This window comes from Salmo salar, chromosome 13 (assembly GCF_965601325.2).
Source record: "Salmo salar chromosome 13, fSalSal1, whole genome shotgun sequence".
Classification (NCBI taxonomy): domain Eukaryota; kingdom Metazoa; phylum Chordata; class Actinopteri; order Salmoniformes; family Salmonidae; genus Salmo; species Salmo salar.
Window position 1 is genome coordinate 86,710,001 of NC_138303.1, and position 15,557 is coordinate 86,725,557.

Sequence of the window (15,557 nt, forward strand, 5' to 3'; positions counted from 1 at the left end):
TTAAATCATTGAATACGATTATTTTAAAATACAAAAATGGATGACAAAGCTGTAAAACATTATCCTAAATAAAAACCATCAACCTAGTGAATACGTTTTGATGTTTAATATGAGGGTTTCAGCATTAAATATTTATTTGTTTTACTATGTAAGTATGTATTTGGGGGCAGTTGTGAAAAATTAAATAGTTCAACGTAATGCCATTGTTGATTTAGATGCTTTTTTTCATTAATTAGGCCATTTTCTCTTGAACCATATGGTTTATCTACTAGAAACTCATGGACAGTATGGACACGGATAAAGTAAATTAATACTATAAATATTTAATAAAGTTATTCAAGTATAAATTACCAAAGTTATGATAGATTGCCATATATTTTCTGTTAATTGCCAAATTTACGGAAGATTTCGGTAACTTTGGTAAATTACCGGTAGCTTTGCAACCCTGACCACAACAGTTAAATACAGACTCAGCAGGTCCGGACAGAAATACCAGCGGATCTGTTGATGAAAGGTGCTTGATCATGGTTAATCTGGCCTAAAGAACATTATAGGGAGCATGTGAAGATCTGGATCAAGTCATCAACACATGGCCATACACAGGGAGTGTCCAAAACACTTTTTCAAACTGACTGAATTGTAAAGGAGTGATTCGCCATTTTGCCCATTTCTTTTCCCTGACCCACTCCTTGACATTTTAGTAGTCCGTCCCATCTCTCCAAGTCCCCTAACCTCTTCGTAGTCCGTCCCAAGTCCCTAACGTCTTAGTAGTCCTTCCCATCTCTCCAAGTCCCCTAACGTCTTAGTAGTCTGTCCCATCTCTCCAAGTCCCCTAACGTCTTAGTAGTCCTTCCCATCTCTCCAAGTCCCCTAACGTCTTAGTAGTCCTTCCCAAGTCCCCTAATGTCTTAGTAGTCCTTCCCAAGTCCCCTAACGTCTTAGTAGTTCTTCCCATCTCCCCAAGTCCCCTAACGTCTTAGTAGTCCTTCCCATCTCCCCAAGTCCCCTAACGTCTTAGTAGTCCTTCCCATCTCCCCAAGTCCCCTAACGTCTTAGTAGTCCTTCCCATCTCCCCAAGTCCCCTAACGTCTTAGTAGTCCTTCCCATCTCTCCAAGTCCCCTAACGTCTTAGTAGTCCTTCCCATCTCCCCAAGTCCCCTAACGTCTTAGTAGTCCTTCCCATCTCCCCAAGTCCCCTAACGTCTTAGTAGTCCTTCCCATCTCTCCAAGTCCCCTAACGTCTTAGTAGTCCTTCCCATCTCCCCAAGTCCCCTAACGTCTTAGTAGTCCTTCCCATCTCCCCAAGTCTCCTAACGTCTTAGTAGTCCTTCCCATCTCCCCAAGTCCCCTAACGTCTTAGTAGTCCTTCCCATCTCCCCAAGTCCCCTAACGTCTTAGTAGTCCTTCCCATCTCCCCAAGTCCCCTAACGTCTTAGTAGTCCTTCCCATCTCCCCAAGTCCCCTAACGTCTTAGTAGTCCTTCCCATCTCTCCAAGTCCCCTAACGTCTTAGTAGTCCTTCCCATCTCCCCAAGTCCCCTAACGTCTTAGTAGTCCTTCCCATCTCCCCAAGTCCCCTAACGTCTTAGTAGTCCTTCCCATCTCTCCAAGTCCCCTAACGTCTTAGTAGTCCTTCCCATCTCCCCAAGTCCCCTAACGTCTTAGTAGTCCTTCCCATCTCTCCAAGTCCCCTAACGTCTTAGTAGTCCTTCCCATCTCCCCAAGTCCCCTAACGTCTTAGTAGTCCTTCCCATCTCCCCAAGTCCCCTAACGTCTTAGTAGTCCTTCCCATCTCCCCAAGTCCCCTAACGTCTTAGTAGTCCTTCCCATCTCCCCATCTCTCCAAGTCCCCTAACGTCTTAGTAGTCCGTCCCATCTCCCCATCTCTCCAAGTCCCCTAACGTCTTAGTAGTCCGTCCCATCTCCCCATCTCTCCAAGTCCCCTAACGTCTTAGTAGTCCTTCCCATCTCCCCAAGTCCCCTAACGTCTTAGTAGTCCTTCCCATCTCCCCAAGTCCCCTAACGTCTTAGTAGTCCTTCCCATCTCCCCAAGTCCCCTAACGTCTTAGTAGTCCTTCCCATCTCCCCAAGTCCCCTAACGTCTTAGTAGTCCTTCCCATCTCTCCAAGTTCCTAACATTAGTGCTGACTCTATTCTAGACATCCCTTCCCTCCTATGTATCAGTGCCTCTCAACATTCTCAATGACAAAGACATGTTTCTCTTTATTTGAAATGCTCAGCATAAGCTCTCCTTAAAGTCTTTATAAGCACCCATAACAGGCACATAATAATCATAAAAGTGTTCATCAGTTCATTTGACCGGATTTTAATGGTGGTAGCTACAGAATCTCATGTGATTGATTGTCCCTCTAAAACAGATCTGTGCAATACGGAACAAATCTTCTCTTCCTTGCAAAGATTTACAGGGCAAGGAAAATAGTGTTGAGTGTCCATGACTAACAGTTGACAGTGTGTATGTCATGCAGTGCCTAAAGTTGTCAGCAAACGTTATATGTGGGCATTATGAACAGCTTATAGCACTTCAAATAAAGTGTTACTGACAAAAGCTAGTCAGCATTGAGTTCGATTCATGATTGTTTTAAGAATTTGTTTTTGCTTTGTAGAGGACTTAGTTCCTAATCACTCATCTCTGGTTCCTAAACTAGTAACATCTACATCCCTCTGCCTTACCTTTCCTTTCCATTCTTTTGTGATTATTGTAATGCTCACTCTCAGTCTCTGGTTTTACCGATCAGCCTACCGCCCATTTGGCTGCTATAAGCTGCATGTTTTTTTAGTCTTTATTGTCATTTTGTATACATTACCATTACCTTTGTATACATTAACTTAATTTACCACATCTATACGTTTTAAAGGTAACTTCTATCCTCAAGTGGTCTGTCAAGAGATCTAACAACAACAACATACTTTGTTCAGATAACATGTCAATGCAAACCTGAGGCTGTTATGAGCATGTTGTTTTAGATGTAGAAATGTTTGTAGTTTTCTCATGTCTACCGATCCCCTTTCAGTAACATGCTGATGTAGTTGGCATTGACATTCTCTACTTTTCTGTCTGTCCATCCCTCCCTCCCTGACTCTCTACTTCCCTCCTCCCTGCCTCCCTCCATTAGATCCTCCCACCACCTCCATGCCCTCCACCACCCCTGCGCCTGTCCTAACTGGCTCTGCCTCCTCCTCCTCCTCCACCTCTGTGGGAGACAAGCAACGGGTCCCCTTTACCTCCCCCACCCTGGCAGCCCTGCCCCCTACCAACCAACTGGGTGCCATCGTGGGCGGAGCTGTGGGCGGAGCCTTGTTCCTCCTGCTGCTGCTAGTGCTGGGCGGGGTCTGTTACCTACGGCAACGGCAGACCTTCCGTGGGGACTACTACACCAAGCAGTACCTAGGGCCTTCAGACATGCAGAAGGCTCCTCCACAGCACGAGCTCCACCCCTCCAAGCCTGCCAATAACGTTTTTGTAGACAAGGACCGCGAGGAGTGGGGTGACCGCGAACGCAACCACGAGCGGGACCGCGAGCGACACCACCTGCATCCAACATCAACAACCATCATGAACAGCCACAACCACAGAGAGCCAGAGCGCCAGCCCAATGGCCGCACGAGGGCGATGAGAAATGGAGAACACCATGACCACGACCACCTGCGTAGCTACCCCAGCCCCCACCAGACTAGCCATGCCAGATACGCTGCCCCACCACACCCGCTGAGCAACGGCTCCCCCTACTTGTCGGATGACTGCTATGACAGTGGGGCCGAGGGGGACTATGTCTCTCATATGGATGGCTCAGTGATCTCACGCAGGGAGTGGTACGTCTGACCCCACCACCACCAGGCACGCTACTCTGCCAACAGACTCTGCCACCAGAGAGAAGAGAGACAACGCTGGAGAAATCACAGGAGGATTTCATACATTATTCAACAAAAGAGAATACTCACACGTTCTGCCTCTCTCTCAAGCTGTCATACATTTTGGCATCATCTCCTTAGTTCCTTCTCTTTTTCAACATGGTTTGTCATTTCGCAGTTATTTTCACTTGATTTTGATGGTCATCATGGAAGGTGTGTGAATTGCCTAGCCACACTGTGGACATGCCTTCATTCTGCACTAGAGGGCAAATCTGTGTTAACTAGCTAATGTGGGGAGGGAGGGCTTTCCCCAAAGAAAGATTAAGTAGGAAGGGAAGAGAGAAATCAAAAAGTGTAGAGTATTTCTGGCACATACAATATTATTTGGTGCAGTACGTGGATAGCATGGCTACAAATCACACAACATTATACTCATTATGTTCTGTCCCACACGTGTGTGTGTGTGTGTGTGTGTGTGTGTGTGTGTGTGTGTGTTATGAGTACCAGTGACAACTTCGTCAGTAGATGCTGTCATTGCAGCAGGATGTCATAGGCTAGAACTAAGTCTGCAATGTTATGTATCAGTGTGGTGGTCTGTCTCACTGTCTCAGATAGCAGTACCGTAATGATAACTAATGAGTTAGAACTGGGTTTTAGTTAACCTTTTATATCACCTTTTCATACAGCGATTTTCAGCCCTATATAGAATATAAAAAAAGAAACTGACATGAGGGGGCGGCTGTATATTGTAAGAGGAGTTGCATGCGTTCTGTAAGCTCTCCTTGTCTTTATTTATTTATGCTTTAGTATGCGTTAATATATAATCTGAAATGCCCGTAGTAATAGAATGCGATTAGTAGACTGCAGGGTCCCGTGTGGCTCAGTTGGTAGAGCATGGTGCTTACAACGCCAGTGTTGTGGGTTCTATTCCCACGGGGGACCAGTACGAAAAGGTATGCACTCACTACTGTATGTCGCTCTGGATAAGAGCGTCTGCTAAATGACAAAAATGTAAAATGTAGACTTTATATTTAGGGCTGTCTAGAAAACAGTGAATGGGGCATAATAATGTTTGCTTCAGTTTTGTTATTTCATCTGTAATACAGTGAAGTAAATAGAGATGATTCATGGTTCTCTGTCGTCTAGTGAAATGTCCTCTGTTGCTCACTGCTCTGGCTTCAGTTATGTGACCGGTGCCTTATCCCAGAAGATCAGTAAAGTGAGTAGAAAAGTAACTATGATAATGTTATTTTTACAGACAGAGTGCAAGGTCTGTTTGGTCCTCTGGTGAGAGAGATTTGTTTGTTGCCTTCCTTTGTTTTCTACTTTGTTTCACTGTGTTTTGATTGAGGGATTCTTTTTTTTTTGTGCCATATCCTCTTTTCTGGCTTCTGTCTCTAAGCCATGAAGTTTGACGATAGCATTATTTTTGCTCACACAATGAATGACATTTGCAACGTCTTCAAGTTGCAAAACACCTGAACTAAGCTAAAAGGGCGATAATTATATTATTGCACGGTTCCTATATGTCCGTTTTCTGTTAGGGCAGCAGAGTTAAGTGTGCATGGTATATAAGAAAATGACGGTGGGGATTCCCAGATTCCAGAATGTTTTGTTTAGTTCTTGTACAAAGTGAGAGAATGGAGAGTGAAGCGCACTAGTGCACCTCACCAGGGTCATCTCCAACCGTATTTCACATTGTCCTTGCAAGCACCTTCATGTTTGTTTTGTATACAAGAGAAGAGCTAATGTAAGAAAAAAAAAATGAATGCAAGAAAAAAATTGGAAATATCACATGCTGTATCATCTACGACAACAAGCATTATTTTGTAAATCTTTTTTGAGATACTTTTGTTTTCAATAAAGCACCTTTTTTCTGTGTTGCATTTCCTGATTGATCTGATCTCCTAGACTGAATCCGCCCGCATCACAAGCTCCCATAGGCTGCTACTGTACTCTCAAACTGATCATTCTCCCTGTGCTCTTCAAAGTGACGTCATCTCTAGCTCAGTCACTCATTTTACAGCCTGAGCTCCTGTGAATCACTGGCCACTTTCGCCATTTCAGACGACTTTAAAGGCTTATAGAGACTGACGGATCTACAAATCACCTTTTCATTATAAATAACTACTCAATATTATTTCTATATCAGTCAGTCACAGTTCAGCTATGATGCAGCATGGTGTTGATGCTCTCGAACACAGTCATTGTGCACACACACTCCATATCATGTCACTGTCGCTAGCCAGCGTCTCAATATGAGATTTCATTAGATTTTGTTTTTGCTCTATTTGACTGCTGCCATCTCTTTCCTCGCCTCTCTTCCTCATCCTCTCTCCACCTGCTTTTTGTAGAAGTTAGCAGAGATCAAGAAGCCCTCTCTTGTCTTTTATCTCTCTCCCCTCTGGTTCTCTTGACCTCTCTCATCTGACTTTGTGACAGAACAGAAATTGCCCCCTGCTCCCTTCTACAGCTTGTCTCCTTGTGAATTCCCCCCGTGCATCTCTCCCAGTGTCTCACAGCTGGTGAAATCAAACAGTGTTTATGTCTGCCACTGAGTCTCCCCTCTCTGGGCCATTGACTCTGTCCCCATGGCAACAGTCTTATCTGGAGTTGGTGACAGAGACAGGCTCCCTCAGGGCTCCACCACCTATACCTGCACACCGAGAGAAAAAGAGCGGAAGGGAGTGAGGGGAGAGCAAGGTTAAAGGGGCTGTTGAAGAACATTAGAGAATTGGCCATTAGACATGAAATTGCCAATTATGATAAGCTGCCTGTTGTATAGAAGGGTGGAGAAATCACGTCATTGTGACCTTGGCATTGTGTACAGTGCCTTCAGAAAGTATTCATACCACTTGACTTATTCTACATTTTGTTGTGTTATGGCCTGAATTCTAAATGGACAAAATAAAATGCATTCTCACCAACCTACACACAATACCCCATAATGACAAAGTGAAAACTTTTGCAAATGTATTGAGAATGAAATACAGAAATACCTCATTAACATAAGTATTCACACCCCTGAGTCAATAGATGTTAGAATCACCTTTGGCAGCGATTACATCTGAGTCTTTCTGGGTAAGTCTCTAAGGGACAGATTGAAATGTACAGGGTTGATCCAACTCAAGGTGTCCTAAAAGAAAAATCCCCCCCCCCCCTCCTCCTCCCCAAAGTTGCAAATATTTTCACATGACCCTCTTGTACTGTTAAATAAATTGAACACCATCCCCCCTCATATAATTAACTAAAAATAATGTTTATGACCACAAATGACAACTGTAGGGACCCTGTGTTTGTAAACGTGGATATCAACTTTGCCACTTTAGCATGCTTTTGTGACACAGTCGATGCCACGCAGGACTATGGGCCAGAAGGTTGAAGGTTCTCTGACCACAGAAGAGCTCACTCTCCCTGCCTATTTCATTACACTACAATTAGAGCTGGTTGCAGATAATGATCAGCTATGGGAAAATCAGGTTTTCAACATTTTGATGCCATATTTATAATTACATAACATTAATGCAACAAATTTTCCACCAACGTGTTTCTGTGCCAGTGCACCACACAACCAATAAACAAAGCATACCGACTTCAGGCACTTCAATATCATGGTTTGCGTTTTCAACACCACAATATGTAAATCTTGAGAAACAGAAAATACATCCCTCCCTACCTTGTAGGCTTACCCAGTATCGAAGGCTTGGCTTGACAATCTCCGAATGACATTCAACTTTTTTGTGTTTTGCAACAGATGCCTATTTCCATTCATCATGCACAGTTTGGATTGATTCATTGATTGATTCTACTTGCCAGTAAATAACAAAATATATATATATACACAAAGATTTTTTTAAGTGACCAGGATTGCACAATAAATTCAGGGACTTATTTCCATTGTGGTTCCTATTTTTTTTACGTAAGTACATATAGAATTACATAGATACAGACACATTACAGAGACAGAGATGAAAAAGATGAAAAAGTCTCCAGATGACTATGAGGGGGGAGTAAAAGTACAATTCTTACAAGCTTGTTTGGCTAGTAGCTTATTCTTTTGATGTTTGGGGCTGATGGTGAACCATGATGTGCAGGCATAATCAAAGTGACACTGGAATAGCCACTTCCCAGAGTCTTTAGGGTGTCTATAGCAAGGTTTTCATCCAATTGAAGATGTCTTTTCATGTGAATATTCTAAAATCTTCATAAAAAAAACAAATTTTCTTTAGGAAAATTTTGGCACCAGAAAACACACATTTAAATTTACCGGCCATTCGAGAAATGTAATGGACATCCATATGCATTCAGATGCAACCAACCGAAGCCAGCGGCATCAATAAACGAGGGATGTTGGCCAAATGAGCCACATTTACCTGTCCTTAAATAGAGCCTAGAAACAAATGACAAAAACACTATTCATAGTTTTGATGTGTAGCATATTGTATTTGTATATACAGTGGGGGAAAAAGTATTTGATCCCCTGCTGATGTTGTACGTTTGCCCACTGATAAAGAAAGGATCAGTCTATAATTTTAATGGTAGGTTTATTTGAACAGTGAGAGACAGAATAACAACAAAAATATCCAGAAAAACGCATGTCAAAAATGTTATAAATTGATTTGCATTTTAATGAGGGAAATAAGTATTTGACCCCCTCTCAATCAGAAAGATTTCTGGCTCCCAGGTGTCTTTATACAGGTAACGAGCTGAGATTAGGAGCACACTCTTAACATCTATGGGCTAGGTGGGACATTAGCGTCCCACTCTATTCAACAGCCAGTGGAAGAGCGTGGCGCGAAATACAAAAACCTCGATTTCAAAAAGGCTTTACAGCGAAAGCAAAACATTAGATTATGTTAGGAGAGTACATAGACACAAATAACCACACAGCCATTTTTCAAGCAAGCATATATGTCACAAAAACCCAAAACACAGCTAAATGCAGCACTAACCTTTGATGATCTTCATCAGATGACACTCCTAGGACATTATGTTATACAATACATGCATGTTTTGTTCAATCAAGTTCATATTTATATCAAAAAACAGCTGTTTACATTGGCGTGTGATGTTCAGAAATTGTATTCCCACCGAAAACTTCTGGTGAATTTACTAAAGTACTCATGATAAACGTTGACAAAATACATAACAATTATTTTAAGAATTATAGATACAGAACACCTTTATGCAATCGCTATGTCAGATTTTAAAATAGCTTTTCGGCGAAAGCACATTTTGCAATATTCTGAGTACATAGCTCAGCCATCACGGCTAGCTAATTTGACACCCGCCAAGTTCGGGGCTCACTAAACTCAGAATTAGTATTAGAAAAATTGGATTACCTTTGCTGTTTTTCGTCAGAATACACTCCCAGGACTGCTACTTCCACAACAAATGTTGTTTTTGTTCCAAATAATCCATAGTTATGTGCAAATACCTCCGTTTTGTTCGTGCGTTCAGGTCACTATCCAAAGGGTAACGTGCGAGCGCATTTCGAGACAAATAATTTAAAAATGTTCCATTACCGTACTTAGAAGCATGTCAAACGCTGTTTAAAATACATTTTTATGGTATTTTTCTCGTAAAATAGCGATAATATTCCAACCGGACAATGCTGTATTCATTCAAAAAGGAAGAGAAAAAATGGCGAGGTCTCGTGAACGCGCATTTCCAATCTCTTAGTCACCGGGCAGACCACTGACAAACTGTGCTCCAGTTATCTGCCCAGAGACAGGAGATGCCTCAATCCGCTTTCTGAACGCTTTAGAGAGCCAATGGAAGCCTTAGAAAGTGCTACATAACACCACAGGCACTGTAGTTTCAATAGAGAAGCAAATGGAGAACTACAAATTCTCAGAAAGGCCATTTCCTGCTTGGAATTTTCTCAGGTTTTTGCCTGCCATATGAGTTCTGTTATACTCACAGACACCATTCAAACAGTTTTAGAAACTTCAGATTGTTTTCTATCCAAATCTGCTAATAATATGCATATTCTCATTTCTGGGAAAGAGTAGTAACCAGTTTAAATCGGGTACGTTTTTTATACGGACGTAAAAATACTGCCCCCTAGCCCAGACAGGTTAAAGGGAGTGCTCCTAACCGCAGCTTGTTACCTGTAAAAAAAGACACCTGTCCACAGAAGCAATCAATCAATCAGATTCCAAACTCTCCACCATGGCCAAGACCAAAGAGCTCTCCAAGGATGTCAGGGACAAGAATGTAGACCTACACAAGGCTGGAATGGGCTACAAGACCATCGCCAAGCAGCTTGGTGAGAAGGTGACAACAGTTGATGCGATTATTCGCAAATGGAAGAAACACAAAAGAACTGTCAATATCCCTCGGCCTGGGGATCCATGCAAGATCTCACCTCGTGGGGTTGCAATGATCATGAGAACGGTGAGGAATCAGCCCAGAACTACACGGGAGGATCTTGTTAATGATCTCAAGGCAGCTGGGACCATAGTCACCAAGAAAACAATTGGTAACACACTACGTCGTGAAGGACTGAAATCCTGCCGCGCCCGCAAGGTCCCCCTGCTCAAGAAAGCACATGTACATGCCCGTCTGAAGTTTACCAATGAACATCTGAATGATTCAGAGGACAACTGGTGAAAGTGTTGTGGTCAGATGAGACCAAAATGGAGCTCTTTGGCATCAACTCAACTCGCCGTGTTTGGAGGAGGAGGAATGCTGCCTATGACCCCAAGAACACCATCTCCACCGTCAAACATGGAGGTGGAAACATTATGCTTTGGGGGTGTTTTTCTGCTAAAAGGACAGGACAACTTCACCGCATCAAAGGGACGATGGACGGGGCCATGTACTGTCAAATCTTGGGTGAGAACCTCCTTCCCTCAGCCAGGGCATTGAAAATGGGTCGTGGATGGGTATTCCAGCATGACAATGACCCAAAACACAAAACACGGCCAAGGCAACGAAGGAGTGGCTCAAGAAGAAGCACATTAAGGTCCTGGAGTGGCCTAGCCAGTCTCCAGACCTTAATCCCATAGAAAATCTGTGGAGGGAGCTGAAGGTTCGAGTTGCCAAACGTCAGCCTCGAAACCTTAATGACTTGGAGAAGATCTGCAAAGAGGAGTGGGACAAAATCCCTCCTGAGATGAGTGCAAAACTGGTGGCCAACTACAAGAAACGTCTGACCTCTGTGATTGCCAACAAGGGTTTTGCCACCAAGTACTAAGTCATGTTTTGCAGAGGGGTCACATACTTATTTCCCTCATTAAAATGCAAATCATTTTATAACATTTTTGACATGCGTTTTTCTGGATTCTTTTGCTGTTATTCTGTCACTCACTGTTCAAATTAACCTACCATTAAAATTATAGACAGATCATTTCTTTGTAAGTGGGCAAACGTACAAAGTCAGCAGGGGATCAAATACTTTCCCCCCCCCCACTGTATTATGGATCCCCATTAGCTGCTGCCAAAGCAGCAGTTACTCTTCCTGGGGTCCAGCAAAATTAAGGCAGTTTATGCAATTTTAAAACATTACAATACATTCACAGATTTCACAACACACTGTGTGCCCTCAGGTCCCTACTCCACCACTACCACATATCTACATTACTAAATCCATGTTTATGTATTGTGTGTGTGTGTGTGTGTGTGTGTGTGTGTGTGTGTGTGTGTGTGTGTGTGTGTGTGTGTGTGTGTGTGTGTGTGTGTGTGTCAATGTTTGTGTTGCTTCACAGTCCCTGCTGTTCCATAAGGTGTTTTTTTTATCTGTTTTTTTTAAGTCTAATTTTACTGCTTGCGTCAGTTACTTGATGTGGAATAGAGTTCCATGTAGTCATGGCTCCATGTAGTACTGTGTGCCTCCCTTAGTCTGTTCTGGACTTGAGGACTGTGAAGAGACCTCTTGTGGCATGTCTTGTGCCAGTAGTTAGACAGACAGCTCGGTGAATTCAACATGTCAATACCTCTCATAAGTAAAAGTACTGATGAAGTCAATCTCTCCTCCACTTTCAGTTAGGAGAGATTGACATGCATATTATCAATATTAGCTCTCTGTGTACATCCAAGGACCAGCTGTGCTGCCCTCTTCTGAGCCAATTGCAATTTTCCTAAGTCCTTTTTGTGGCACATGACCACACGACTGAACAGTAGTCAAGGTGCGACAAAACTTGGGCCTGTAGGACCTGCCTTGTTGATAGTGTTGTTAAGACAGACTTCTTCTCATCTTAGCTACTACTGCATTAATATGTTTTGACCATGATAGTTTACAATCTAGTGTTACTCCAAGCAGTTTAGTCATCTCAACTTGCTCAATTTCCACATTATTTATTACAAGATTTAGTTGAGGTTTGGAGAGTGTTTTGTTCCAAATACAATGCTTTTAGTTTTAGAAATAACTTATTCCTTGCCACCCACACTGAAACTAAATGTAGCTCTTTGTTGATTGTTGCAGTAATTTCAGTCGCTGTAGTATCTGACGTGTATAGTGTTGAGTCATCCACATACATAGAAACTCTGGCTTTACTCAAAGTCAGTGGCATGTCGTTAGTAAAAATTTTAAAAAGCAAGGGGCCTGAACAGCTACCCTGGGGAATTCCTTTTTCTAACAGGATTATATTTGATAGGCTTCCATTAAATAACCCCCTCTGTGTTCTGTTAGACAAGTATCCACATTATAGCAGGGGGTGTAAAGCCATAACACATACCTTTTTTCCAGCAGCAGACTATGATCAATCACTTCAAAAGCTGCACTGAAGTCTAACAAGACAGCCCCACAATCATTTTATCATCAATATCTCTCAGCCAATCATCAGTCATTTGTGTAAGTGCTGTGCTTGTTGAGTGTCCTTCCCTATAAGCATGCTGAAATTGTCAATTTGATGTTGTCAATTTGTTTACTCTAAAATAGCATTGTATCTGGTCAAACACCATTTTTTCCAGAATTTTACTAAGGGTTGGTAACAGGCTGATTGGTCGGCTATTTGAGCCAGTAAAGGGGGCTTTACTATTCTTGGGTAACGGAATGACTTTAGCTTCCCTCCAGGCCTGAGGGCACACACTCTCTAGTAGGCTTAAATTGAAGATGTGGCAAATTGGAGTGGCAATATCGTCTGCTATTATCCTCAGTAATTTTTCATCTAGATTGTCAGACCCTGGTGGCTTGTCATTGTTGATAGACAACAATATTTTTTTCACCTCTTCCACACTAACTTTACGGAATTCAAAAGTACAATTCTTGTCTTTCAGAATTTGGTCCGATATACTTGGGTGTGTAGTGTTGGCGTTTGTTGCTGGCATGTCATCCCTAAGTTTGCTTATCTTGCCAATGAAAAAGTAATTAAAGTAGTTTGCAATATCAGTGGGCTTTGTGATGAATGAGCCATCTGATTCCATAAATGGAGTCAAGTTGGCTTTTTTCCCCAAAATTTCATTTAAGGTGGCCCAAAGATTTTTACTATCATTATTTATATAATTTATCTTTGTTTCATAGTGTGGTTAATTTTTATTTTTATTTCGTTTAGTCACATGATTTCTTAATTTGCAGTACGTTTGCCAGTCAGTTGGGCTGCCAGACTTAATTGCCATACCTTTTGCCTCATCCCTCTCAACCATACAATTTAAAAATTCCTCAGCAATCCAAGGGGATTTAACAGTTTTTACAGTCATTTTCTTAATATGTGTGTGCTTACTAGTAACTGGAATAAGTAGTTTCATAAATGCGTCAAGTGCAGCGTCTGGTTGCTCCTCATTACACACCACAAAACCAGCAAATATTCTTTACATCATCAACATATGAATCACTATAAAACTTATTGTATGACCTCTTATACACTATATTAGGCCCAGCCTTTGGAAATGTTGTTTTCCTAGATATGGCTATTAAATTGTGATCACTACATCCTATGGACTTGGATACTGCTTTAAAGCAAATTTCTGCAGCGTTAGTAAAAATGTGATCAATACATATTGATGATTTAATTCCTGTGCTGTTTGTAACTACCCTGGTAGGTTGACTGACAACCTGATCCAGGTTGCAGGCACTGGTTACAGTTTGAAGTTTTTTCCTGAGTGGGCAGCTTGACGATAGCCAGTCAATATGTAAATCACCAAGAAAATACAGTTGAAGTCGGAAGTTTACATGCACCTTAGCCAAATACATTTAAATTCAGTTTTTCACAATTCCTGACATTTAATCCAAGTAAAAATTCCCTGTCTTCGGTCAGTTAGGATCACCACTTAATTTTAAGAACGTGAAATGTCAGAATAATAGTAGAGAGAATGATTTATTTAAGCTTTTATTGCTTTCATCACATTCCCAGTGGGTCAGAAGTTTACATACACTCAATTAGTATTTGGTAGCATTGCCTTTAAATTGTTTAACTTGGGTCAAACGTTTCGGGTAGCCTTCCACAAGCTTCCCAAAATAAGTTGGGGGAATTTTGGCCCATTCCTCCTGACAGAGCTGGTGTAACTGAGTCAGGTTTGTAGGCCTCCTTGCTCGAACACGCTTTTTCAGTTCTGCCCACAAAATTTCTATAGGATTGAAATCAGGGCTTTGTGATGCCACTCCAACACTTTGACTTTGTTGTCTTTAAGCCATTTTGCCACAACTTTGGAAGTTTGCTTGGGGTCATTGTCCATTTGGAAGACCCATTTAGCTTTAACTTCCTGACTGATGTCTTGAAATGTTGCTTCAATATATCCACATAATTTCCCTGCCTCATGATGCCATCTGATTTGTGAAGTGCACCAGTCCCTCCTGCAGCAAAGCACCCCCACAACATGATGCTGCCACCCCCGTGCTTCACGGTTGGGATGGTGTTCTTTGGCTTGCAAGCCTCCCCCTTTTCCTCCAAACATAACGATGGTCATTATGGCCAAACAGTTCTATTTTTGTTTCATCAGACCAGAGGACATTTCTCCAAAAAGTATGATCTTTGTCCCCATGTGCAGTTGCAAACCATAGTCTGGCTTTTTTATGGCGGTTTTGGAGCAGTGGCTTCTTCCTTGCTGAGCGGCCTTTCAGGTTATGTTGATATAGGACTCGTTGTACTGTGGATATAGATACTTTTGAACCTGTTTCCTCCAGCATCTTCACAAGGTCCTTTGCTGTTGTTCTGGGATTGATTTGCACTTTTCGCACCAAAGTACGTTCATCTCTCGGAGACAGAACGCGTCTCCTTGCTGAGCGGTATGATGGCTGCGTGGTCCCATGGCGTTTATACTTGCGTACTATTGTTTGTACATATGAACGTGGTACCTTCAGGCATTTGGAAATTGCTCCCAAGGATGAACCAGACTTGTGGAGGTCTACAATTTTTTTCTGAGGTCTTGTCTGATTTCTTTTGATTTTCCCATTTTCCCACTGAGTTTGAAGGTAGGCCATGAAATACATCCACAGGTACACCTCCAATTGACTCAAATGATGTCAATTAGCCTATCATAAGCTTCTAAAGCCATGACATTATTTTCTGGAATGTTCCAAGCTGTTTAACAAAACATTTGTGAAGTGGTTGAATAATGAGTTTCAATGACTCCAACCTAAGTGTATGTAAACTGTATACTTCTCTGTTGATATCATATACATTATCAAGCATTTCACACGTATTATCCAGATACTGACAGTTAGCACTTGGTGGTCTATAGCAGCTTCCCACAAGAATGGGCTTTAGGTGAGGCAGATGAACCTGTAGCCATATTACTTCAACAGTA

At 42.1% G+C, this 15,557-nt stretch overlaps 1 protein-coding gene across 2 annotated transcripts in view; it reads left to right on the forward strand.

The window, feature by feature from the left end:
- The window catches only part of LOC106568037 (nectin-3-like protein), an 86,130-nt gene that overhangs the window by 53,572 nt on the left and 17,001 nt on the right, over positions 1-15,557 (forward strand). The window contains exon 6 of one of the 2 annotated variants that reach the window (XM_045692300.2): positions 3,134-5,755. The exons of the other annotated variant lie outside the window; for it this stretch is intronic. Within the exon in view, the coding sequence (XP_045548256.1) occupies positions 3,134-3,840 (707 nt within the window). The 3' untranslated portion in view covers positions 3,841-5,755. Of the gene's footprint in view, positions 1-3,133; positions 5,756-15,557 lie in introns of those variants that run through there. 2 annotated transcript variants of the gene reach the window in all.